Raw genomic sequence first — 24,837 nt, 5'->3', positions numbered from 1 at the left:
CACTGAGTTCAGAGCAAACTTGTATAAAGAATGGCTCCTGGAGGTAAGGAGGACGGCATGCACGTTAATGAATACTTACATAAATGTCTGCACCATAAAATCCATCCTGGTAAACAACACTGTAGAGGTGCACACACAAAGAGAAACATTCGGATTAGTGCATTTCCCCATGCAGACGCACCAACCCTGCATGGGCCAGGTTAGTCTGGTCTCATGATCCGAAACACAGGAACTGAGGAGAGTTTCAAACAGATTAAGGAGGTTGGAGATAACAGCTGTCCATCAAATTGGAAACTTTCTGCTGGGTTTCCATGTAATCTGGGTTTCATGGTGGACCAGAGTCAGAGTGTTTTGGCTTGGGCACCAAAGTGAGCTTCTCCCTCTCAGAAAGAGGTGCATTGCATGACTAGAAAAGGCAAACTGTATGTTCAAGTGGCCTACACAGATTTGAGTATCTTGATGATATTAAAATTGGGAATCAAACCACAGATCCCCTACATCACCAAACATAAAACACAGCATCTGTTCCAGAATGGGCCTGCAAGGGCAGAGCCTAGGAACAGAGCACTTTCAGTTAGGCTAGAACTACATAGTCTTGGAGGACCCTCAAATATCCCAGATGGGGTCAGGCACTTTCTTCTGTAATTATTTCATACTGTGGTGTTCTCTGTGGTAGCTCTGTGAGACTTTTATTATCAATGTAGCAGAAAACTCTAAATGTATGTCTGTGTCTAGATCTCTAGATATGCATGTGTGAAGAATACATTTTCATATGTACAAATGTATGGGAGTACATATATGTGTTTGTATGTGCAGAGCCCTTAGGTATTCATGAGTGGGGGTTAGAGTTCAGTTGTATATAAGTTTGTAAGTACTCAGATAGATCACGGTCAGACTGAGGCAAAGTTCTTCTTTATGATGGACTAAGCCTAATATGTTGGAAGCTCTGCATAGGCCTATAGAAACAGCAGCCAAGAAAGAAGACACTTCTAGGGGGAAGGGGTGATCTAGTATTTCTCCAAGTCTGTTGAAATATCAAGGCAAGAAAGCTCAATGCTATGTCATCATGAGACTCCATTCTATGTCTTAGGTATCTGAGTGGGTTTACAGAAGCCATCTACTCCTGGATGCACTCAGACTTCTGAGAGGACTGCACAATACCCTGAGGGTAAATGCTATTCTTTCCGAACTGTTGTCTTCATAGGACGGTCATCATCAGCAACCTCCTGTAACATCTTCCCATGAAGTTTCTGGATGACTTTTGATGCTGACAAAGGACCAGTGAACTCAATTGTTGAATCAAGCCGGGGCCCTAATAGAAGCACAACTTTGATGCGAAAGGGTCTCAGGAGCAGAATGAGCACACAGAAAAGCCAAGCATCTTAAGCCAAGGGAGAGTGCATTTCATCATCTAAGCATACACGCTCACGCACAGCAGTGACACTGGCTTGCTGGAGAACATGGGAGTATGTGTCTTTCCCAGAGTCCTTTCGGAGTTGATTGGCTAACCCCCAATACCATTATCCTTAAAGTGTGGCAGGGATTTCACACACTAAGGAGATTGGTAGGAATGGATTTCAGATGTTGTTTGGATTTGATCCTGCCGGGCTACAGTTCACAAGAGCGCTTGTCAAGCAGTGCTGGCCTCTAATCCAAAAGGCAGGCAGAGCTGGGTAAGGTCCTGAGCTAGGCTTTGACATTAGCAATGTAAAAAGGCACTGCTGTGGGGTCAGAAGGCAAGGTCAGCTTCTACCAACAGGCCTTAGAACAGATCTGATGAAAAGCAGGAAAGCAACAGATAGTAACTTAGAGCCCCAAAGCAGAGACCTGAGCCAAGCTGCAGCAAGAGCACATCTGTGACACGTTCTCATGCCATCATGCCTTTTTACATGCTATTCCTTTGTTCCCAATGTCTTTTCCCCCAGTATCTTCATCCAAAAGCAGCTAGCTCACCACTTAAGGGCCAGACAAGGTGCAAAAACATAGACATTTGCATCAAGGTGCAGCTTCCCTGGCAAGTGGCTCTGCAGCTGGAATGGTTACTAAGACGTCTGAGATTGGTTTAGTCTTTGTAAACTGGGCCACAGATGTACAAACATGTATAGAATTTGGTGAGGTAATGCTTTCTAAGTGGTCACCCATGTGCTTTGCACTGAGGCAATAAATTCCATGACTATCACCCAATGGCTACCTGAGGCAGAGTTACATGTTCTCCCCGTGTGTAACAGCATCAGTGTGTCAGACTCCTGTCTGTCTAGGCTGCTCATTAGCTTCTACCTCATGGAAAATGCATTTGTGTCTATCCTTTGTTTGGCCATAGAGATTGCAGCCAAAGAATTCCCACAGATTGCATCTCATTTAAACTGTAACACCTTACTTCAAGCCCAGAAGAGGTTTAATAATTATCTGTTCAGAGGATGGCACCCAGATTCTAAAGAGGAGTACAAGGCAGACAGTCATTTCTTTGTCAACTCCAGGTAGAATTTAATCACTGGTCACAGAATGGTCGTGATGGTACTTATAATGTTTCCACTTGGGAGTCAGAGTCAGCGGCGTCATTAGTATTAGGCCAGCGTGAGCTGCTTGGTGAGGCCCTACCTTTCTCTTTTATTATTATTACTGTTGTTAAGAGCCTGTGGTCTGAGGCTTGTGTCTGGTTTCTGTATTCAGCTGTAATGGTTATTGGCATTGGAAGAAGGGAAGAGGTAAAACTGAAAAATAATCCCAAATTCTATCAGTATATAAGATGAAAGGGGTGTGGATGAATATTAATATTTTTAAAAAATTAGTATGCATTTAAATACAGGAAGTTTTGCATTTTCCTAAATGTCTATAGGACAAAGAAAGAATGTTGCATTTTGTGGACAATAGGGAGAAAAGTCAAATTTAGGCCTTGAAGGCTCAGTGGCACACAGCACTGAACAGGGGTGGAGAGCCATGTGGTGTCAGAGACTTGGTTCTTGCAGGAAAAATGGCTGCTGCTCTCTTCGGAAGGAGTGTTTTGTGCACAGGGCTAATATGAGAGGCAATTGCATCCATCTGTATTAAAGGCTCCCAGAAGTCAGGATGAACACATTGTGCTGTTTGCCTTCAGGGAGCCTTTGCTCTGAAAAAATAACCCAGTTGCCATGGTTTGTAGTCCACTTTGGCTACGGAAAGTTATTCTGAGACTTCTGGCATCCAAAGGTATGAGACATGGAATTGAAGGGAGACTGTGGGAAAGCTCCCTCACTCTCATCACCACAAGGAAAAGGAAGCTAGCCTTGTTTTTCTGCATCAGAAAGCTTCCTTTGCCCTAACCACTGTCTCGGGGCATCGTGAATGGGTCTCCCTCTCCACTGACCTCTAGAGATCTAAGTCTCCAGAGGAGAAAGAACAGCCATAGTCATGCATCAAGCTACAGTTGCAGCTACAGTCTTTGATGCAGAAGGGAGGAACAGAGGCACCCCAACTAGCAGGCAGACAAAGGGGCTAGCAAGTGCAAGGATCTATAGATGGGAGGTGTCTGGTTCTCTGGCAGGTTCAGAGGAAGGGCACACTTAGTAGCTTTGCGTCCTCACATTCCTTTGGAAGATTGTGGGTTTATGCAGAGAGGTGAAGCATTCCAGCTTGCTCACTTGGACCAAGTACATTTTGGAGGTACAAGAGAGATAGTGGGCGACCTACCATCATGATGTTAATAACCCTGGAAGCCATGAGCTGATACAGCCAGCCTCATCTCACCATCAGAGGAGAGAACAAACTCACTGGAACGGGCTGCCAGTTTTACAAAAGTGCTGCTTCCTCCGAAATGTTACTCACAGCATAAGCATTACTAATGCTCGCAGCTTGGTTATTCTGGGATGGGCCCCATCAATGGAGCCTGTGCTTATGACCCCACCAAGTCCCTTTCATGGACAAGGCTTCCATTTCTTCCCTGGACACTAACAAACTGACTAAGCTAATACATATTCTACCCCATGTCTTCTCGTTCCATTGTCAAAGTCTTAATGACACAGCAAGCAGGCAGGCAGTGGTGGTTGGCTTTGATGTTCCTGGGACTCACCTGGAGGACTAACTGGCTGGGTCTTATGCCCAGCTCAGAGCTCTTAGTTCAATAGATCTGGTTGGGGTACCTGGCTAAAGTGTTTTATTTCTTTCAAGAAATGGTTGATGTTGCTGCTTGTAGTTTAAGAAGGAAGGGAGTTATTGTGTTGCTAAGCAACATATTCCAGGTGTTCGTTTTAATTGCACGTAAGACAAAACTGCAGTTCAGACTCTTTAGAATGCTATTCTCTCTTTCCTCACCTCTCAGGGTCTCACGGAGCCCAGACTGGCCTTGAACTCATCATATAATCAAACACAATCTTAAACTTCTGAGCTTCCTGCTTCAGTTTTCCAAATGCTTAGAAAACATGTGTGCACTGCCATGTCCAGCTTTTCAGTGAGAGCAGTCAAGTCTGGGGCTTTGTGCATGCTAGGCAAGCATTCTGCAAACTGAGTGACACTCCAGCCCCTAAGGTGCTGTTGTTGAGACATTGTTGAGTGTGGGAGAGCCCCTACAGAGAGTCCTGTGGACCCTTCCAGGAATGCCTCCCAGTGCTTTCTTAAAGCCTCAGCAAACAGGTGCACTTAACTTATAAAGCCTATGATTAACATTATTTTTAAAAAATGTATAAATGCAAAAAGGAAAAGGGGGCATGGGATAGGGGTTTCCTAAGGGGGGTGGGGGTGGGGGAATGGGGAAAGGGGATGCCATCTGAAGTGTAAATAAAATATCTAATAAAAAAAAAAAGGAAAAAAAATATCAGATACGTATGAAGGGAAAGAAGACGGAGATGCACCAGTGTGGAGGATTCAGCTTTAGATACACAGCAGTTCCCACACTGCAGACAGGAAGTGCTGCCATGCACTGAGCAGATGTGGCCCTATTTTAATGCAGAAATGGTCTCTCCTAGCCATGCAAAGGTAATTGTGTTGCCTGTCAATCATTCCGGGACTGCAATATGCTTTTGCCAGAACATGATGCAAATGCACGTCTCATTTTCTTAAGAAAGTAATAGTGGTAGTTAAATATTTGGATGGAGGCTAGCAAGGAATAATTGCACCAGAACAGATTAGTTTACCTTATAAAAAGAAAAAGGAGGAAAAAAAAAAACAAGGAAGGAATAAAGGCAAGGGATGCCCCAAACTAAGCAATCTGTTTGTATAGTGGAATATATGCCAACCACAAATGTATTTTTGTAGGAAAAGCATTTAAAACCTCTCCTCCCTACTGACCCTTCCACCTGGAAAATAAATTACATTTTGGAATATGCTATAATGTAACTGTTCAGAATGGTTATCAGGTGGCTCCATGCACACACTGAAATTTGTATAGAACTATGTATGTGTTTGTATATGTGCATTTCCCCAGGGAAAGTACATATTTTTAATCAGATTACCAAAAGCATCTGTGAAACTCATGCCCTCTCTGGAGCCAGTGTGGAATATGTGGGAAGGGCCACACCTATCGTGAGGCCAGGGGTGGGGTGACTATTGTGCCCATATGTGAGGTGGGAGGGTCCTTGGGTATTTTTGGTATCTGGCACAGGTCCCTGAGCTTCTGTGCCAATATCTTCTTGATCACTGAATTGACTGATGCTGGATATTGGGGGATTATTACTTGCTAGGCATAGACCAGTGGTTGTGTGGGTCTCAAGGTTTATTCTTATACAGGACAACTTTAAGATGCTTGCTCCTGGGATACTGTCTGGTTATTATTATATTATTATTATTATTATTATTATTTATTATTATTATTATTTATTATTATTATTATTGGAGTTGCTCTATAATACTTTCCTAGGTAAATCTAGAAGCTGTTTGTGCAAGTATCCTAATAGGTTACTTGAGGATGCGTAGAGTGTCTTAATCAAAGACTGCAGTGGCTAATAAATGACCAATAGATTGCCAACATGACAGACCATAGAATTGCCTTGAGACAAATTTTATGTCTGTGAGGAAGGGTCTAATGGAGGAACCACTTGACTGTGGGAATCCATGGTTCTGGGTTATCAGACTGAATACCACAGAATTATCTTTCTCTGCTTCCTTATTGAAGATTCAATGTGAGCAGCTGCCTCAAGCTCCTGTTCTCATGCCTTCCCTGCTGTAAAAGACTACTCACACGTGGTAATCCATAATAAAGCATTCCTCCCGTCCTTACGTTTCTTTTGTCTGATATTTTGTAGTAGCAACAAGGAAAGTAAATGTTATAGCTAGCATAGAACAAAGACTAAAGCCCCATAGCCAATGTTGGATGTTTAGGCTTAGATCTATGATGTAGCTACAATGCATCCTAAGGTCAGCATGTTGTATCACCATATGACATATACAGTACACACTTCATCAGTATCTACTTAGTAACTACTTATGTGTGGTGAAGCAAGATCTGTGTTGCTGATCAAGGAATGGGATTGTGTCCAATATGGAATGCGGGGCTCAGTCATGTGAGTGTGTATCTGATTCTACCTATATAGCCAACCTGTAAGCTCCTTTGAATGGCACCTCCCTAATGGATAATTTTTCATGAATATTACTCATTGGATGATAGGGCATTGTGGCTTCTCCATTAAAACTGCAGTAGACACAAGAAGAAATAGGAAAACACTCATTCATTAGATTCGTTGTGACAGTCCACTGGCTGAGGTACTGTGGAGTGACTGTGGCTCTGTCAATGACTGTGTCTGTGCTTAAGGGATAGTATGAGGCTTGTGGACTGGAGGGGTTCCCTAGCAAAGAGGGAAAGTATATATAAAGACAGAAATGTAAGATCAACCTGTGTACACCTCAAGAAAAGGGGGGGCACTGAGAGAGGGGAGCATGGCAACTTACAAAAATGTCGATAGTCACATCAACCTCAACAGGATTAGCTGCAGTCCAGTAAACATGTCCCAGTATGGGCCTTACTGAGCCATAGTCTTGTGTGGCTCTTCTTATTTCATCCTTCATCAACCCTATGGAGCCAGGTGCATGTTTTACTCTCCCATCAAGGAAACTGTGTATCTTCCTGTAGCTTTCAGGGGTGGTAAAATAATGTATTTACGATGCATTCACTCTCTGGCGTCAGATTCATTTACTGTTAGTAGCTGATAGTGAGCGGCTGGCTGCGTTTAGGGTTTTCTACTTATTCCTCTGATCCTTTTATTGTCCATAGGTAGAAGCATTGCTCCAGGATTATCATATATTAATATTTCCAATAACTTTTATTTAGGTATGCCAGAGAAAACAAGATAGGCCCTCTTGGTTATCTATGCATCTATGCAATTTAACTGCTGGGTGGGGCAAAAATGGATACAGATAAAAGTGTCTGTCATGAATTTCCTTGGATGCTCATGTCAATGGTGTGTATCTCCAAAGACTACCCCAAGCTCCATAGAGGTATCCATGAAGTCTGTTATATGTCACATATAACATGTGAGTATGTGTGCGTGTGCATCTGTGTGTACATGTATATGGTTTTTTTTTTTTTTATCAGATAGAAAAAATATAGAAGCCCCATAAGAATCTAGAGTACAGCACCTTTGGGGCTAGAAATATCAGTAACATAAACTCATATTGGATATTGTATGAAAAGGAGGTTGTAGCTAAATGTATCTTCATTTGGTGACATTAAGAAAAAAACAATTCTTCCTTAATAAATGTGTTTTGTGAGAAAATTTCTTAGAAAACATGGAGATAGCTGGGTGTATGGGTACTCCCAGGACAAGATGTTAATATGAAAGTCTGGAAAGAGATAAACATAATCTTGTTACCCTTGTCTTCTCTTCTGGAGTGCCTTGTCTGAACACACATGATTGGCTAAGGACTCTTCTCCGGTAAATAGCCTTCTACCTGGTAGTTTACATGGTCATCTAGGATCATCACCTTGTATATTGGGTCCAAATCCCCTCCACAGAAAGTCCTGTGAATGTGATACATTCAGTGTACAACAAGAGCATAAGATGTGGCTACTGCCAAGCCTGGGGTGCTTGGCTGATGAGAGCCGGAGTAAAGGTGTCAGTTAAACTTCGCAACTTTCCTCCAACAGACTTTTGAGACCGTAGCTTTGGGAGTCTATGGTTTCTAGACCACCTTCTAATGAATATGGCAAGCCATGGTAACAGGTGGATCTGTAGCATCTTTGCTTATTGCTTCTACTCAACTCAGGATCAGGTATCTCACTCCTCTGGGAAATCTGTGCTCTGGGTACCACTCTGTTTGCTCCAAAAGATGGGCTGCCTTCCTTGTAATCTAAGCCAATGAGCCATTTTTTCCAAAAGGAAAAAAAAAGGGAGACTTTCCCCTTGGATTGTGGTTTCACCCCTTTCCATAGCATGTAAATGAATTCTAGCTGTCTAGAATCTGGTAAAATACAGGTAGCTAAACAAATCTCTATTGCTCACCAGTACTTTGGGGCTTACAGATTCTTGACACCAGCACTCTGCCCCATATTGAGAATTCTTTATAATTTATTTGTTTACTTGTTTACATGGTGCACGCCATGGGTGTGTATAGTACTTGCGTATGAATGTGTCTCTATGTGCGCATGGAGGGCAGTGTGGGTCCTATGCATTTTCTATAACTCTCTATGTCACTGTAATGGAAGCTTGCTCTTTTGTGCTAGTCTGGATGGCTAGTGAGCTCCCAGGATTGGCATATATCCAGTTTCTCAATGCTGGGGTCACAGACATACTTAGGCATGCCTAGCCTTTTTTTTTTTTTTTTTTTTTTTTTTTTTTTTTTTAAACATGGTATTAGATTCAAACACAGGTCTTTGTGCTGGCAAAGCAATTGGTCTACCTCAGTGAGCAACTGCCCCAGCTTCCGACACTGACAATTCTGTTTAACTTCTGACTCCAGAATTTCAGCCGTAAGATCTTCTCCCAGCACAGTTAAACTCAATACCGTTTTCTTAGCATATGCAATTATTTGATGCTTTGTGGCGTACTCTACATAGACCAATGGCGCATTTGTGGAGGCTGGAGAGTACCAGCCACCATCGCAGCCAGGATAGTTAGGAGGACTCCTGAAATATGACACTTTCATCCCTTTCAAAGGAGTCATGAACATGTTGTATACCATTTGGAAGTGCCGGTTTCTCCCTGGCGAACGTGGCATTCATTAGTTATGCATGGTTATTCCAGGCAAAGAGCACATTCATTATAAGTTAGTAAATTTCAATTTTATAGCAGGTGTGTTATGTTGAGGTTTTTATAAATTGTTCATGGGAGGATAGGCCATATAATTTTACTTTATTTTTTTTTTTCCTGTTCAATATCGTAGGGAGATACTGACTAGGGGTATAATACAGAAAAGCTACAATTACCATGTACTAAGATGATGATTTTCCAGACAGAACAAAGTGGTATAAACGTGCTACTTTGCATTTATGGCTTATGAATCTTTCTTTAGTAGTAGCATAAACCCGGATGATTACTTATCTGTTTCTACTCCCACCCAGTGCCTTCCATAAAACATGTATGGAATGGGCTCATACTTGGGTGGGTGTCATACAGATTATTGTCAAAGGTCAGATCCTTCCTATAGCATACAGATACATTACTTTGGGGGCATGGAGAGACTTTAAAGCCTGTTATTGGTTCTTATCTTCTCACCATCCACAATCCCTCTTGTTGTCATTTTGACCCTGTAAGAAACCTTGCTCTGACTCACGCTGATGATCTACACAGGAACTTAGATGTCAGTGATGCCGTTTCTTCGGTTGCCTTTATTCTCCCATTTTGGTGATTTCCCCTAGCCTCATTCCTGTGGATGCTGCAGCCTGCAGGAGCCTTTGTCTTTTTCACACACTTCAGCTCTGCTCTTTTGGAGTGGGTGAGGCAGTGAATAAATAATGAGAAGACTATTTCCCTTTGTCATCAGTATAGCAGAGTGAGCTGGGGTAATCAAGACTTCCTAAAAGATTTATATGCAACAAAGCTTTTAAGAAAATGCATTTAACCCTTTTTAGATGGTCTTGAGCATAAACATAGTCTTTCTACAGACCGAAAAGCTGGTCACTGGCCTGGAAAAGCTTGCATCCGATTCTCCTGAGTATAGCCTAATCTTCTATGCAACAGCAGAAAGTCCAGGTACAATTTGCACTTTTAGCCAGTCAATCAATGCTTTGCACTGAGGGTGGGGCTCTCATGAGGATCACAGGATGTTTAAGCAATGTTCGGAGACAAGGATGTTATCCACTTGATAACATCACCCATGTCTATCCTGTGGTAATAATCATAAGTATCCCAGATCTTGTCCTAATATAGGGACACTATATTATACTTAGCGATACCCCTCTTTGTACCCAGGGCTAGAGGAATGCCCTTCCAAGATTCCCTAATAGAAGCGCAGAAGTGTCATTTCAGGGCAACTTGCCTGTAAATCAGGCTACCTTTCTTTCCCTCCATTCATTTTTTCACTCCTTCCTTTCTTCCCAACCACTCCTAGGCCTTTAGTTGTCAGTAACAACGTCCAATCACAGAAGGCCTCGGTTGGCAGTTGGAAAGAGAAAGGACAGAACGGGCTGTTTTGGAAAAGGCAAGTAAAAGGCAAATTAACTGTAATTTTATTGCTGTCCTGAATGTTTTGTTTGATTCAACACCTAATTTTCTCAGGCAAAAGTTCACATACCTGGGAGTGCAAAAATGCCCATGAGGAGGGAAGCAAGATCACCCCAGTGAATTTTATGTATGGGAAACCTCACGTCCCTTTGCACTCAAGGGGTAAATATAGTCCAACCTCCTTAATAACCAGATGCTTGCAATCATCAGAAATACATCTTTGGCTGTAACCATTTCTCTGTTCTCCAGCATTCAGTCTCAAAGAGAATTTACATAACAACATGTGACATGTAGAATGCTTAAAGGCACCAACCATGACCAGACAAATTACACTCATTTTTCAATACTCTTTCCAAGGTGCTTTGCAGCAGGCGTGTGAGGAGGCTGCATGCTGGGGAGGTTCTGGTGGGGTGGTCAAGACCATCATGCGCTCGCAAACACTCCGTGCCTCTGGGGGAGGGAGAGCAGGTGCAGGGAGTCCCTCCCCCAGTGGGTGCAACACTTACCCGCCATAGGCAGGGATTGGGGGTGGGGGCGCTGCAGCCCTGAAGGTGTTGTACACGGTGCGACCACGGCCTCGAAGGTGAGCCCCTCGGTATGCAGCTGCAGCAGTGGCGGCAGGATATGGGAAGCCAGGCACTATGAGAAAGGGGAGAGAGCAGGACACCGTGAGACGCCATGAAGCCTGGCGAGGACCATTTATCTGGACCCTGTTTACGTGGCAAGAGGATGGGATGACCCATCCTACCCTCTATTAGCAAGACTGAAAGGCAAACAGAAGTGTTGCAAGCCTGGAACAGAACCTGATGAGCATGGCAGAGAGAACGACAGAAATTTCTGACCATATGAAATGACAGACATTTACAGAGAATTCCTAATGACAGTAAGAAAGCTTCCCACATAAACTTAAATTATAGAGAAGTAAATTGAAATACTTAGGTACAATGCTTCAACCACTGTACATGCATATATACGCACATATGTGAGTGTGTTTAATCCATATATCTAGGTACACGTCTGGGAAACCTCACATGTTTGTATGATGAGGATTCTGGAGAGGAGCTATGGCTGACAATTCCTTGAGTGTTTAATCTCCTCTTGGCAAGCCCTTCCACCCACACAGGCAGATATGAACTCCTCTGGGTTGTCCAAGCAGCTATCAGGAAATGATTCTGTAGCTTCCTGTCTCCTGCTGAACCTCACAGTGTTCTACCTGTGCTGACTCTCCAGTTTACATAAAAGGCATTGTATTTTAAACCTTAGTCCACTAGGTTTCCTAAGTGAAAAAACAGCTGTCTGGAAAAGCTACAGTAAGGGCCCAGAAACCAGAAATGAGGGTCATGCTAAGAACTCAGGAACTCTGTAACAGCCTCACACACCCAAGGTCCTTTCCCAAGGCTTCTGCGGGGCTTGTGACCAAGTGAGAGCATTCTCCATCACAAAATGCTAAATACAGTTTCCACCACACTGATCAAAGGGGTCTACGGCTTCCTACCATCACCTTCAGGAGCAGAAGAATCCTGCCCCATGTATCTTATCATATTCAAGAGTCCTTCTCACACATGATCAGGTATGAACCTGGGTAGAGAATGTGGGAGGAGCACACACACACACACACACACACACACAACCAAGAAAGAAAATTGGAGAAGTATACATAGACCCCAGGAAGCACCTATTCCTTGGAGGTGGAGGTGGCCACACAGTGACCCTGGAGGCCTTAGAGCAAAACCCTCGATCTATGCACAGAGCTGGTTGATGAAACAAGGCTCTTCACAGTTCTGTATGAAAGGATTATTCCCTTGAGGTGAAGACCAGCTGTCAGTGATTGTCTGGAATTTGGTACATGCTTTTGAAGGTGGAGCAGAGCCTTTTGTGATACTTTCCTTTGCAACATGAGTAAAATACCAAGATCATAGAACAAAGACAGACTGGATTTATCCTCTTGTTTTGAACTGTTTTACAATTATGATTAAAAACAGAATGTGTGGATCTATTGAACTTTTATGTCAGTCTCTAGCATCCAAGTTTCCTGGATTGTGTTGCAACCAATATGGCAGAAATAGAGGCTCATGCCTTACTTGGCAAAGCAGGAAATCTTGAGCTCAATTCAAGCCTATGGCAGGGCAGCACAAGAGATGCTTGCTTCAGGACCAGGGAGACAATGGGTAGGGATGGTTTGATCCTGATTCTGTCTAGCCATGATTCAAATAAAAATGTCATAGAATGCTTTGCATTTTTAAATAAGTTAAATGAGGAGTGTACAGGGTGGCTTTCTGTGTGAAGGCACTTAGATATGACATTCACCCATTTCTCATTCTCCTCTATGGAGCCACAGGAATGGCAGGCATGTCATCTTGGAGGGCTTAGAAGCAGAGGTATCATGGGAAGCAGAAGCTTGACAGTGGAGTGAAGAGAGCAAGTGTTGTTAAAAGTAGAGAGCCAGGGCTCCATTTCGTGTCCCTCCGGTTTGCTTGGGTACAAAAAGTGTTTATTGATGTTGAGATGAGGCTCTGGGCTCTTCTAAGCAAAGCTTGTTAGCACAATCCTTTCCTAGTGAAGGATACATCATGACTGGCTACAGAGCAATGTGTGATTCAAACATGGCTACCAGGACGGTCAAGTCCCTGTGAGTAAGTAGGAGCCTCTAGCAATCTTGCTGTGGGCAACAGTCCTCATGTAAAAAGCGAGGCCCACACTGGTTCCCCAGAAGGATGGTTTCTGTTTTTCCTTCCCTCCCTACAATCCTGTCCACATTTCTCTCTCTCCTCTCTTTAAAGACAGGCTCTCTCTGTGTAGCCTTATATGGCTTAGAAGCCAGCCTTCACCTTACATCGACATACTTGCCTCTGCTTCCCAAGTGTTAGAAGGGTGTGTGTGTGTGTGTGTGTGTGTGTGTGTGTGTGTATGTGTGTGTGCACTCATGCACACATGTGTGCACCACCATGTCCCATTCCAAATATCCTCTTGTTCTAAATGAAACAAGGGCAAGTCAAGTAGGAAAATGATGGAGGGACAGCTAGAATGAGAAGAAAATTAGAGAATCGAGAAGGTGGGGAGAGCATCAAATGGACATCCCATCCTTTTATTCTTTCCCTACCTCCTACTTCCCTTCCCTCCCTTACTCCCTCTACCTTTCCTTCTGCCTCTCATTATTTGCTTCCATCTTTCCATCCCTCTTCTCTCTTCTTTTACCTTTCTTTGTTCTCCTGTTTCCTTTTATATACCACACACAATAAAACTTCCTTCTGAAGACAGGTGCTCTGGGCTTCCCGTGTCAAGTAGCTTGAATTGCATAATAAAAGAAGAAAAACTCTTACGTGGTGCTAAAGAGCAAGCTCCATTAGGACAGGGTTCTCTGTCTGCCCTGCTCTGTAGTTTGGATGTGCACCTGACTGAACTCAATCTGGACCTCGATCATCCTTTGGTCCCTAACTGCCTGTTTGCTTCTAGGAGAGCACAGTCCCTCTTCTCCACTGTCTGCTTTCTATCACTGCCCAGCCCTGCAAATAAACACAGTGCAAGGGAGAGTTTGCCATAAGTCCTAGAAAGAACATCTCTACTGTGGTCCTAAGAGGTTCTGTGAAATGGTCCAGAGATACCACTAGATATAACATTCACAAGTCTTCAGTGGAAGGAGAAACTGCTTAAACAAATGTGGCATTTACAAGTATTAAAATCCTCAGTTTGTTTATGTTACTTCTATTTTAGTGTAGATGGTATGTTTCAAAAATGGTTCTTGAAGTTCAGTCAGGAAAATGCTTGCTTTCACAGCAAAGTGACCTGAGTTTTTGAGCCTTAGAATTTATATTTAAAATCAAATAAAAACCAGTCAAAATAGTACAGGCTTATTGTCTCAGCACCGAAAAGGCAGAAGCAGACAGACAGTTGATGTTTGCTAGTTAGCCAGTTAAATCTAACTAGTTAGTAGTTAGTATCAGACCATGAGCGACCTCGCCTGAAAAATAACAATGTGGGCAGCCCTTCAGGAGGATTGGAACCCAAGACTACACACACACACACACACACACACACACACACACACACACACACACAGTCTCTCTCTCTCTCTCTCTCTCCATGACCCTACAGATATGACCCTACAGATAGAATATTGCTTATTCTGGGTAAACTTCCAGACAGGCAGTGCCTACTAAAAGCTATTTGTAACACTCCATCCAGATAGCCCACAAACAATGTCCTTCCTGCCCAGCCCAGTAACAGTAGTTGTGTGAAACAAGCAAGTCAGTGCCCACCCATATCCACATGATAAGAGTTTTGGAGTCACTGCCTGTGTCTCTGTCCTTCTCTGCTTTTCTCCCATGCCTGCTGATGGCAACACAGCTATCCCGTACCGCAAAGTTACATGGTCAATCTCAAGGGCAAGGAGCACATCTTTTCATTAGACTTCTTTTATTTTCATAGAGTGGAAAATGTGGACATTTTCTTACTTGATTACTGGGTGTAGTGGTTTATAAATGCTGACATGTGTTTAAATGTATATTTGAAGCAATTACCTGGGCAGATACCCAGACACAGATTAAACACAACCAAATGGTTCATTCTTTAAATATACAGTGGGGAAAATCCTCTTAATGTTTCATTTCCTCTGCTCTACAACACTTATCTTGTTGAATTAAAAGTATTTTATCATCTATGTACATTCTGGTTCAAGAGTTTGTATCCAGTAAAAGGATAATAAATGCTTAGTAAGTGCAATGTGGAATGCCAAATTGAAAGTACATACCCTTCCCATTTCTGGAATGGAGTAAGCTAGTGCTAAAATAAAATGCATAAATCTGTCACCTTCACTCATATTTCTATATAAACTAGGTCTGATGGTTCCTACCTGTAATACCAGCACTTGGGATGCTGAAGCAAAAGTGCAGACATTGAGGCCAGCCTGAGCTAAAGAGAGAGATAGCCTGAGCTATCTCAAAGAAACAAAATAAAAATCAAACAACAAAGAACGATGGTAGAAAAACAAAATGATGTCAATTTATTAGCATGTTTAGAGCTGTAACTCTTGAGTTGTCTTCCCCAACCAATGATCAATAACTTGAGGTTATTAAATACCTAAATAAAACTACCACTGATGATGGTGATATTCAAGTTAATTTGTGGATGTAGGATTCAATTCTGGATTTCCTTCTGGATGGAGAAATGAGGGAGGGAAAACCCCTACATACCCTCTTAAACCTTGACAGCATGAATCAAAGTTTTGGAAGTCTGGCGTCAACAAAATAAAATTGGATTTGGCTCATAAGCTGTAGCAGAACACCACAAAAGCAAAGGGCAGGATAAAAACAACAACAACAAGAAAAAAAACAAAAAACCAAAAACATGTGTCCATTTCCAGGTCTAGGCAGTCCCTGACAAAGCCCTTCAATTAGAGAGATGAATGTAAGAGTAGGTAAGTATAGGGTGTGGGTGTCACCTCACCCTTGGGAATAAGGAATCTTCCTAAAGCATGGAAACCCAATGGAACAGAAGGCTAAGCAAAGAAACAAGAGTTGCTCTGTGAGACTCAAGTGTTGAGGCAAATCAAGAGTTTTAAATGGAAGACATGTGGGTGTATAAAGCAGCCAAACGAGCCATTCGCCAGAGTGTCTACTGCTTCCTGCCATCTCTCCCTCAAAAACCAAAGCTCATGCCTCCAATGCTCCACGTTCATGTATTTACAGTGACTAGTGCCTCCTCCCTCTCCGTCTCCTTTATGAACATGGTGCTTACCTTCGAAAATAAACACAAATGAGATCATTTCACCAGCCCGGAAATCCCAAGAGAAGAAACACAAAGCCAGGAGAAAATACTTGAGGGTTATAAACTGCATATTAAAGTTTTAGAGCTCTGGAAGAGGCAGAAGAATAGCAGATGCAGACCCCGACAGGGGGGCAGATTCTGCAACACAGCCATAAAAATATACAGGCTGCTTTAATGGGCAATTAGTCTTTGCATTTGTGTGCTGGGTTGAATTTGCATGAGATTGCCAGATGCCCCGGTAAAGGTGTTGCCACCCGAGTGTGTGGGGTTCTCTTTGTCTGGTGCCTCCCTACCACTCTGTGTTCTGAAGCCCTGATTATTTCCCTACCCTTTGAAGATATGAAGACACACATGCATGTGGGAAGTTGTGGCTGAATTATTCTGTAGGTAATGGATGGTAGGAAGCATTCAAGTGCTTGAATTTGGGGGTGTATATGTTCCTTCAACAGCAGGTTCAGGGGCTTATTGGATTCCCTTGTGCCAGAAACTCACATTTCATATGTCAGAGTATAAATTAAGATAGGATGCCATCGTTAACAAATGCACTGGGCACTATAAACAGCCAGCCTAGCTCTGGAAAGGCAGGCCATTGTGCAGGAAACATCTCGGTGAGAGGTCCAAAAATCTGATTAATTTTTTTTCTAAGTGGCCAAAAATGTTAACTTCTGTTTTCAAAATTATTCCAAAATGAAAGTCCATCTCTTTAGGTGGCATTGTGTACAAATATAATATGACAGAGTATATTAAGTTATAGGTCAAAATATATAAGTCTTCTTCTTTTAATCAAGTAATTTTTAGGGTGTGGGGGAAAATGATTCATTTTTTTCAGGCATTTATATAGAGACCCCAAACATCCCTTGAATTTGTAGAATTTCTGGTTCTTCTACTCACATGCATTCATGTTTGAAACCCATATTTGTGATCCACCCCTGTTTCAGCACAAATGATGTTAAATGCTACTGCTTGGAAGTGAATAAATCTACATTTTGGACAAACTGGTTCCTTATAGGACATCCTCATTTGAAATGCATTGAATGGGAAAACAAAAAAAAAAATTCTAATTAATGTACAACTCTAATCACCATTCTCCACATGGAAGAGTAATTTTTCACTGTTCATTTGCTTGGTTTAATCTCAAAACTGACATAACAGAAATGCAATGCCCTATAAATCTCCGCTCGTTTCTTTCTTTAATATTCATATTCCATTGAACTGCGGAGGCTTGTTGCTGCATTCGGCTACAGCATCGGAAAGTGTCGATAAAAATATTGTGAAAGGCAAGATGTGTTTTTTTCTGGCTGCACTGGCCATTTATTTGGGGGGGGGGGCACAATAAATGGCTGGTGGATCGTCCCTGGCTGGCTGGCTGGTGGGTGATTAGTGATTAATTACCTTGCAGCAAATTGACACGGCACCAGGAAATTGACACAGCCCTGATTAATTAACTTTTTATGGGCGGTAGTTACTCACAAAACACTGCGCACCATAATTGAATCTCTTTACATAACAGTCATGGTACAAAAGTTTTACTCAAATCCAAATTAGCCAGAAGTTTCTAAGGCGGTTAGAGGTCTGATTAGGATGTGTTTGTAAGAACTGGCAAGAATCTGAACTTGGAGGGAGATGTGTGGTCTTGGAAGGCGATGGGGACAGGGGTGAGACAGGACACCATACAGGCTTGACTGCCAAGGCAGAATGTATTGATCTAAGTCTTCACTTGAGCTGGACTTTAAAAGGAGACTGAGATGTGTCTTTTTTTTTTCTAGCTTGACGTGGCTGCTGCCTTTGAGATCTGGCAGATTCTTTCCTTTTTGTTTAGTCTGTAAAACCTGACATGTTTCCATGAGGCAGATTTCTGTCTGCCGTTGGGTTTCATGTCCTTGCGTCATCTCTTGCATCTTCTCCCTTTATGATAACCTTTTTGACTGATACACATCCTTTTACAGCTCTCTATTGGACTATCCTAAGAGCTCTATGTTGGGGATTACCCTGTCTCCGACATAGACACAATAGTCTGGCACAAGGAGGTTATCCAAATGTCTTGATTATACTGTCAGATAATCAGAATTCTGCTGCAGTCCAGTTACAGAGAAAACTGGTGGCTGGATAAACTGGAACTTGAACGTCTTGTTAAGATGTTGCCTAGGCAAGTGGCTCACTCTATAGGAAAAGGCCTTGGTTCCTCAGGATTGAAGTGCTGAGAGAACCCGGATCTCACTTGTCAAAACCCTAGGCTGTGATCACTGGAGTGCTGCTAGCAAAGACGTGATCACAGTTGGCAGAATTCTACCCTTTGAGACTCCATTATCAGATGGAAGGGATTCAACTGCATGATAGCAGCTAGTGTTTATTAACACTTGCTAACTGCCAGATGCACACATTAACCCATTAGCTCTTTGAAAAAAAAAAACCCACATGAATCTGGAGTATTGCTATTTCTTGCTTTCTTGGGGGCAATTGGAGTCTAGAGCAACTCGGCAGCCTCCAAACTTATGATTCTGGGTCTTATCTTTTCATATTACCTCAAAACATTCCCATTCCAGTTTCTACCATGTTCTCTCTGTTTTCTCGAAGAAAACAGCATGGCTTCCCTCCTATTGCTTGCACAAGCTGCAACATTCTCTCCTGTGTTTCTACGACATTGGAGGGAGCCAGCCTCAATCCATCATGGACTGGGTGAATCTGCAGAGGACTCCATTGGCAAACTTTCTTGGTATTCTCCTTATTGGGGGTGGACTGCGGAAAGGGCCATACCATCACCGCCACTATGTATTTATGTTCTGAAATTCCAAAATGCCCCTGAATCTTCATTACTCTTCCAGTAATTGGGGCTCAGTTCACAGAGTTGACAAAAATCCAGGGCAATCTTTTTCCTTTCCTACTGGAGTTTATCTACACACCTGGAGGTAAGACAGGTTGTCATAAGTAAAACATTCAACATATATATATATAGAGAGATGTGTAAATAGCAACTAGGTTTACACTACAGTAGTGTCGGTAGAGGTCTCTGTTGTACACACAAAGCCAGTTACTATAAGTTCTCAGTGATTCTATTCCCCTAGAACATTTGAATCTAGAAGATTGGAATACAAAACGTATTTCAGAGCTTGGCAGATGGCTTACTGGTAAAGTTGGTGCCCTGCAAGCAATGAGGACCTGAGTTCAAGCCCAAAACCCCGCATCAAAAGCCATATGGCGATACAAGCCAATACTTGGGGATAGGAGTTAGAGACAGATGTATACCCATGGCTCATCTCATTGGCAAGCCAGCCTAACCAAATCAGTGCACTCAAGGCTAAGTGAGAGACTGTGTCTCAAAAAGTAACACAGAGACACCCAAGTCTACCTCTTTCCCCCACAGGCATGCACACATGGGTGCAGATATACCCACATTCACTGAAACCTCATTTCTAAAGTTGGACTATTTGGATACAAAACTATCCTACCACTTTGGGCTTCTATATTTATTGTCCTATATGCAATTACTTTGTTAATATTGTTTTCACATATCGTTCACCCATAGCTTGGTTTGAAACAAATCTCCTGCTTGTACATAAATGAGTGATCACTGGAAGAAAACCGTACAGAAAACCAGGCACAGTGAACACAGGGGGATTTGTTCTGGATGGCAGGGTTGCCGCTCCCCAAGCACAAAGATTCCCTCACTCAAAACAGTCAATTCCGAAAGACAACAAAACCCACACTTGTTACCTATGCACAGGAATCTTCTCAAATCATTCATCTGTGTGGAGCTGAGCAAGAAAGCAGCTTTGGGCTCACTAACCACCACACTATTCCTACTTCCTGTGGAATCTAGCTGTTTTCTCTGCCGTGTTACAAATGCCAGGGTTAATCAAGCAGATGCATAGTGGGTGCTTCAGGGTTGCTGGGTGTGCCGTCGCACACTTCCTGTGGAAGGGGTCCTCATGATCCCTCATGATCCCACAGGTATTAACAGACCTCCCCCGGGGAAAAATTTCTATAACATTTCATTCAACAAAATGGAAATGAATCTCCATCTTGGAGTGTTTAATTTGGCAGCACTGCAGCCGACATTTGCAAAAGTGCTTTCTGTTGTTGGAGGGAGCATAGAAGTTGGAATCTATTTTAATTTAGATGGAGCCATTTGCTATAATCTCTTAGTTTGTCAAAATCAGCACCAATGTCAACGTTTTTGTTGGTTTTTTTCCCCCCATAAAACCATGAAGGGGGGGGGGTGGAGAAACCAAATACTCTATATAAATAATGACGTTATCGAGTGCATATACATACAGTAACGGTTCAATTGTTAAATCATTCATGATCTATCTAACAGCTTGCTGGAACAGTGAGCGCAATGGATTGTCTCTCCAGGTAGGAAACAGGGCAAGTGAAATAAATTAGCTGCCTTATGCTGGGCTGGATTACCCATGGTTCTCTGAGGTTGCTACAAGCTCTTGAGCTTGAGGTCCTTAGAGGGGGGCTGGCAGTGACTCAGAAGACATGTATGACGTGCAAATACATTTGTTCATTTCCCATCCAGCCATCACCGTGAAGACTGCTGTTCTGTCTGTCAGTGTTCTGTGTTGAGGCCATCTGCCGTTCAGCATCAGCATTTAGCTAAATAACAAAACAAAACAAAGCAAAACCCAAACCAAGCAAACAAAAACTGCTCTGAGCATTTGATCAACACTCAAAACAAATCTGTAGGCCAGGTGCCATCTGCAATCATGTTCCCTGGTTTAGAAACTAGAATCCCAAGGCCCTCTTATAGAAGGAGGACCATTTGAAAACTGCACAGTTGTTCAGTCAGTACAATCAGGTTCTGTGGTGAACTTTCAAAGATTCTATAGACGATTAAGAAAGAGAAGGAGAGGCCAGCCTATTGCTTGAATAGCTACCTACTACAACTCAAGAAGTCTGGAAAGACCTCCCATGGGCCATCTCTCTCAATGCCCATATATAAGTAAGTATACAAGCCAGTCTACATAGCAAAGACCATTGGTCACATCACAGCTACAACACAAGCAGAATACACGGCATTGCAACTCAGTTACAGTCTCTATGTTGTGGGGGAGTGCTGGGAGAACTTTGTGAGGCCACTGGTGGGATCAAGGATTTGTTAGTGGAAAGTAGGACTCTGTTAGATAAAAGTGATTGCTGTATGGGGGAGGGGCAGAATATATGAGCATGTAGAAGCTAGCTAACCCTTGGATGTCATTGCATAGGTGTTTTGTTTTTTGGTTTTTTTTTTTTTTTTTTTTTTTTTTTTTTTTTTTTTTGAAACAGAGTCTCTCTGGCTTGGCAGTAGCCAATGCCAACACCAAACTGGGTGTCCAGCAAGATCCTGGGATCTGCCTGTTTCCATATCCCTAAAGCTGAGATTACAGTGTGTCCCAACATGCAAAGCTTTTCTTATGTTTGCCCTGAGGACTGAACTCAGGTCCTTATGCTTGCATGGCAAACACTACACCACTGAGATATCTTCCCAGTTCTTTCTTGTTTTCACATAGAAAGAAATTAAGATTCAAAAGCCCGAATTCCATGCAATCACCACCTCTCCTCATGGAGATAGATGGAATATATGCATGCAGCCAGGATATTTAAGGCTAAAGCTGCACTCACCACATTCTATGGTAGCCATGGTATGGCTTGGGATGACTCTTATCCGTAACTGATAATATGATTTAAGGAAACCTGTATTAGCAGTAAAGCAAATGCTTACATTTGTGGGTACATATGAACTCTCCCAGATTCTTTTTCCTTCCACAAGAAGCAAACTCATCTTCCTTTCTGAGACCCTTGCACTGAATGGGGAAGTTTGCTTTTCATGAGAAGGAAGGGACACTCTGGTTGCATTTCTGTCTCTGTAATCAGAATGCTCATGCAAAGAGTCCCTGGAATTCCCTTTTCAGTTCTTGATATACTCAAGGGCTCGTTCTCCCATGCATAGTCCTTAGTTTCTTTTAGGCAAGTCTGCTGACCTGGAGTGTTAGGGTTAGTTGCTGACCTAGATCAACTTACAAATCTGAGCCTACGAGGATTATATCACCCACTCGGTGGCATCTGCCACCCTCTGTTACCCTCCAGGGACCAAGCCTGATTTTATTTTCACCTCTGGAACTTGCCTACTCAGAGATCTGAATGGAGAATACTCCCCACAAACCCTCACTATTTTTAAAATCCATAGTAGTTTCGAGAAGCAAAGGAAGCGCAGACCAGCATTTATAAAATAAACTTCTCAACATAAGCTTCTCAAACTACTGATAGATTTCTTTCTTGCCCCTTCTGGGACTGGAGACTGGGTGGGCATTTTTAAGGTGCCAACCATGGGAGCAGCTCTGGTAGTTGATTCTCTTAAGCAAACGTGAGGATCACAAAAAATACCTCCTCTCAATACTATCTCAGGCCTTGCTGTTTCCAGGGAATTCCCCCAGCACGTCTGCCTCCCCGCTTTTCAGAAACATCTCATCTCAGCCTTGTTCTCTGGCTTTGTGTGTGCTAGAATCCCAGGGCAGCATAGTTTATTGTTTTAATATCTGTCTGACACAAAGCAAGCACAGCCTCCAGTGACTCCTTATCTGTCATATGTATTTCTGTGAAAGAAATATCAAGACAAATAAGATGTTTGGGGGTACACCACGGGATGGGAGTTTTTGCAACTGGCAGCCTTTTGCAATAGGCAGACCCCCATTTGAAAATGACAAAAGCCACTCTTCTGCATTGAGATTAATAACCAAATGGAGAACGAAAGATAGTAGTCTTGAAAAAAAAAGGCTGCTGTCTGGCAAGTTCTTCCCTTCAAAGAACTGAGGGCTGTGGCTGGCCGGGGCAGCACACGTCCACCATCCTAGCTCTCCACAAGCCAAAAGCAGGAGGACGAAAAGTTTGAAGCAGCCTGTGCTACATTCCAGGGCCATGTCTGAGAGTTAGGGAAGCATCAGCAATAGGCAGATAGCCTATTTTAATTATCCAGAGAAATAAAATGACCTGCAGCCACCATGAGACAATGTGCTTTGGCTCGGACTCAGTCAGAGTAAGCCTGTCTCAGACGCTGATGAAGGTACGATGGTAAAAGGGATCAGAAATGCAGGTGAACTTGCTTTATTCAACTATTTATTTTAATATTTTAAAGTTTTGTGTAGTGGGCAGACATGTGCACATAAGGCTGTCTGCTAAGGCCAGAGGCCTCCAATCCACTTGGAGCTCTAATTAGGGGCAGTTGAGAGCCTCCTTGTGTGGGTACTTAGGAACTGAACTCGAGTTGTCTACAAAAGCAACACACAGTCTTAACCATGAAGCCATCTCTTCCCTCCATCAATCTGTTCTTAAAATCTGGCATCTAAGAACAATACCTAAATGAGTGTTGGGACCAGTTAAACTACCTTAAGAATTAGCTGACCGGGAATCAAATCTAAGTATGTTCCTTGAGCATATAAATATATAATTAAATCTATTATTCTCTGTAAAAATAATTTGTGCCAGAGAGAAAGAGAGAGAGCGAGAGAGAGAGAGAGAGAGAGAGAGAGAGAGAGAGAGAGAGAGAGATATTACATAATCACTGATTGCACACAGTAACTAAATAAAGAAATAAACGTTATAGGCAAGATCCTGGGGAATCAGGGAGGTGTGAGTAAAAGACAGTGCTTCACTGCTATGTTAGATAACCCTAGAGCTAAGTCCTAGTATTCCTTTTGTCTCTGCCTCCTCCGCCAGGACTGGGGTTACAGGTACTTATGTGTCTGTGACTAACATTTTCTGTAACTGCTGAAGATTTGAACTGAGGTCCTCACTCCTCTTCAGCTATTACTCTTACCCATTGAGCCACCCCCTTAGCCCATGCTTGTTTTGAAATGTAATACAATTGTACAAGATACTAGAGTCACCCCAAGATGATTATGAAAAGACTTTTTTGCCCCCATCCTCAGGTAGCAGCTACTTGACATGACTTGCCTCGGTAAATAAGAGTGAAATGAATGAGAAGGAGATTGGTGAGGGAGAAGCCCTGAGGCCAATCTGGCTGCAGATTATTCTTAGAAATGAAACTGTATTGAAACTCAGCTATTCACTTATGTACAGGCGTAGAGTCTCTGGTGATCTGTAAGTGTCCATGTCAAAGCTGGGAGAACAGATGCTGACAGGTTAAATGTGGCTGTCCTTCTGAAGAGCAATTCTGTAAGGCCTTGGTCAGAGATGGAAAACACACTTCTCCCAAATCATGGCATAGCAGGGTCTTGGTCCAATCAGAGATGCTAGACAGCCTGTCTAGTGGTCCAGAGAACAGGCTCTGCTCTGATGTTTTTAGTAGCCCAACATGAGGTTGTTTTCATCCTCTGAGGATCAAGTGTTAAAAGGTATTTAGGAGGAAAGACTATGGGGGTCAGAATATGAAAGAAAAAACCCACATAGCTCTGCAGCCTTTTTCTTAATCCACCTGAGCCCCAATTTTCTGGTAAGATGAGTGTTATATTAATTGTAGTGTATTTGTGAGGACTGTAGGCGAAGGATCATTAAAATGTTCCAGCAACGC

The 24,837-nt window shown here is 42.7% G+C and overlaps 1 protein-coding gene across 44 annotated transcripts in view; it reads right to left on the bottom strand.

Annotated features, from left to right (window-relative positions):
- The window catches only part of Rbfox1 (RNA binding fox-1 homolog 1), a 2,075,913-nt gene that overhangs the window by 47,311 nt on the left and 2,003,765 nt on the right, over positions 1-24,837 (bottom strand). For 31 of the 44 annotated variants that reach the window (XM_076937366.1, XM_076937355.1, XM_076937351.1 and 28 more), the window contains 2 exons: positions 11,072-11,204; positions 80-119 (listed from right to left, as the gene is read on the bottom strand). In XM_076937366.1, the coding sequence (XP_076793481.1) occupies positions 80-119; positions 11,072-11,204 (173 nt within the window). The remainder of the gene's footprint in view (positions 1-79; positions 120-11,071; positions 11,205-24,837) is intronic. The other 13 variants (XM_076937363.1, XM_076937354.1, XM_076937356.1 and 10 more) reach the window with 1 other exon arrangement.

The sequence above is a fragment of the Arvicanthis niloticus genome, chromosome 6 (genome assembly GCF_011762505.2).
Source record: "Arvicanthis niloticus isolate mArvNil1 chromosome 6, mArvNil1.pat.X, whole genome shotgun sequence".
Classification (NCBI taxonomy): Eukaryota; Metazoa; Chordata; class Mammalia; order Rodentia; family Muridae; genus Arvicanthis; species Arvicanthis niloticus.
This window is presented reverse-complemented; position numbering and strand designations above follow the sequence as displayed.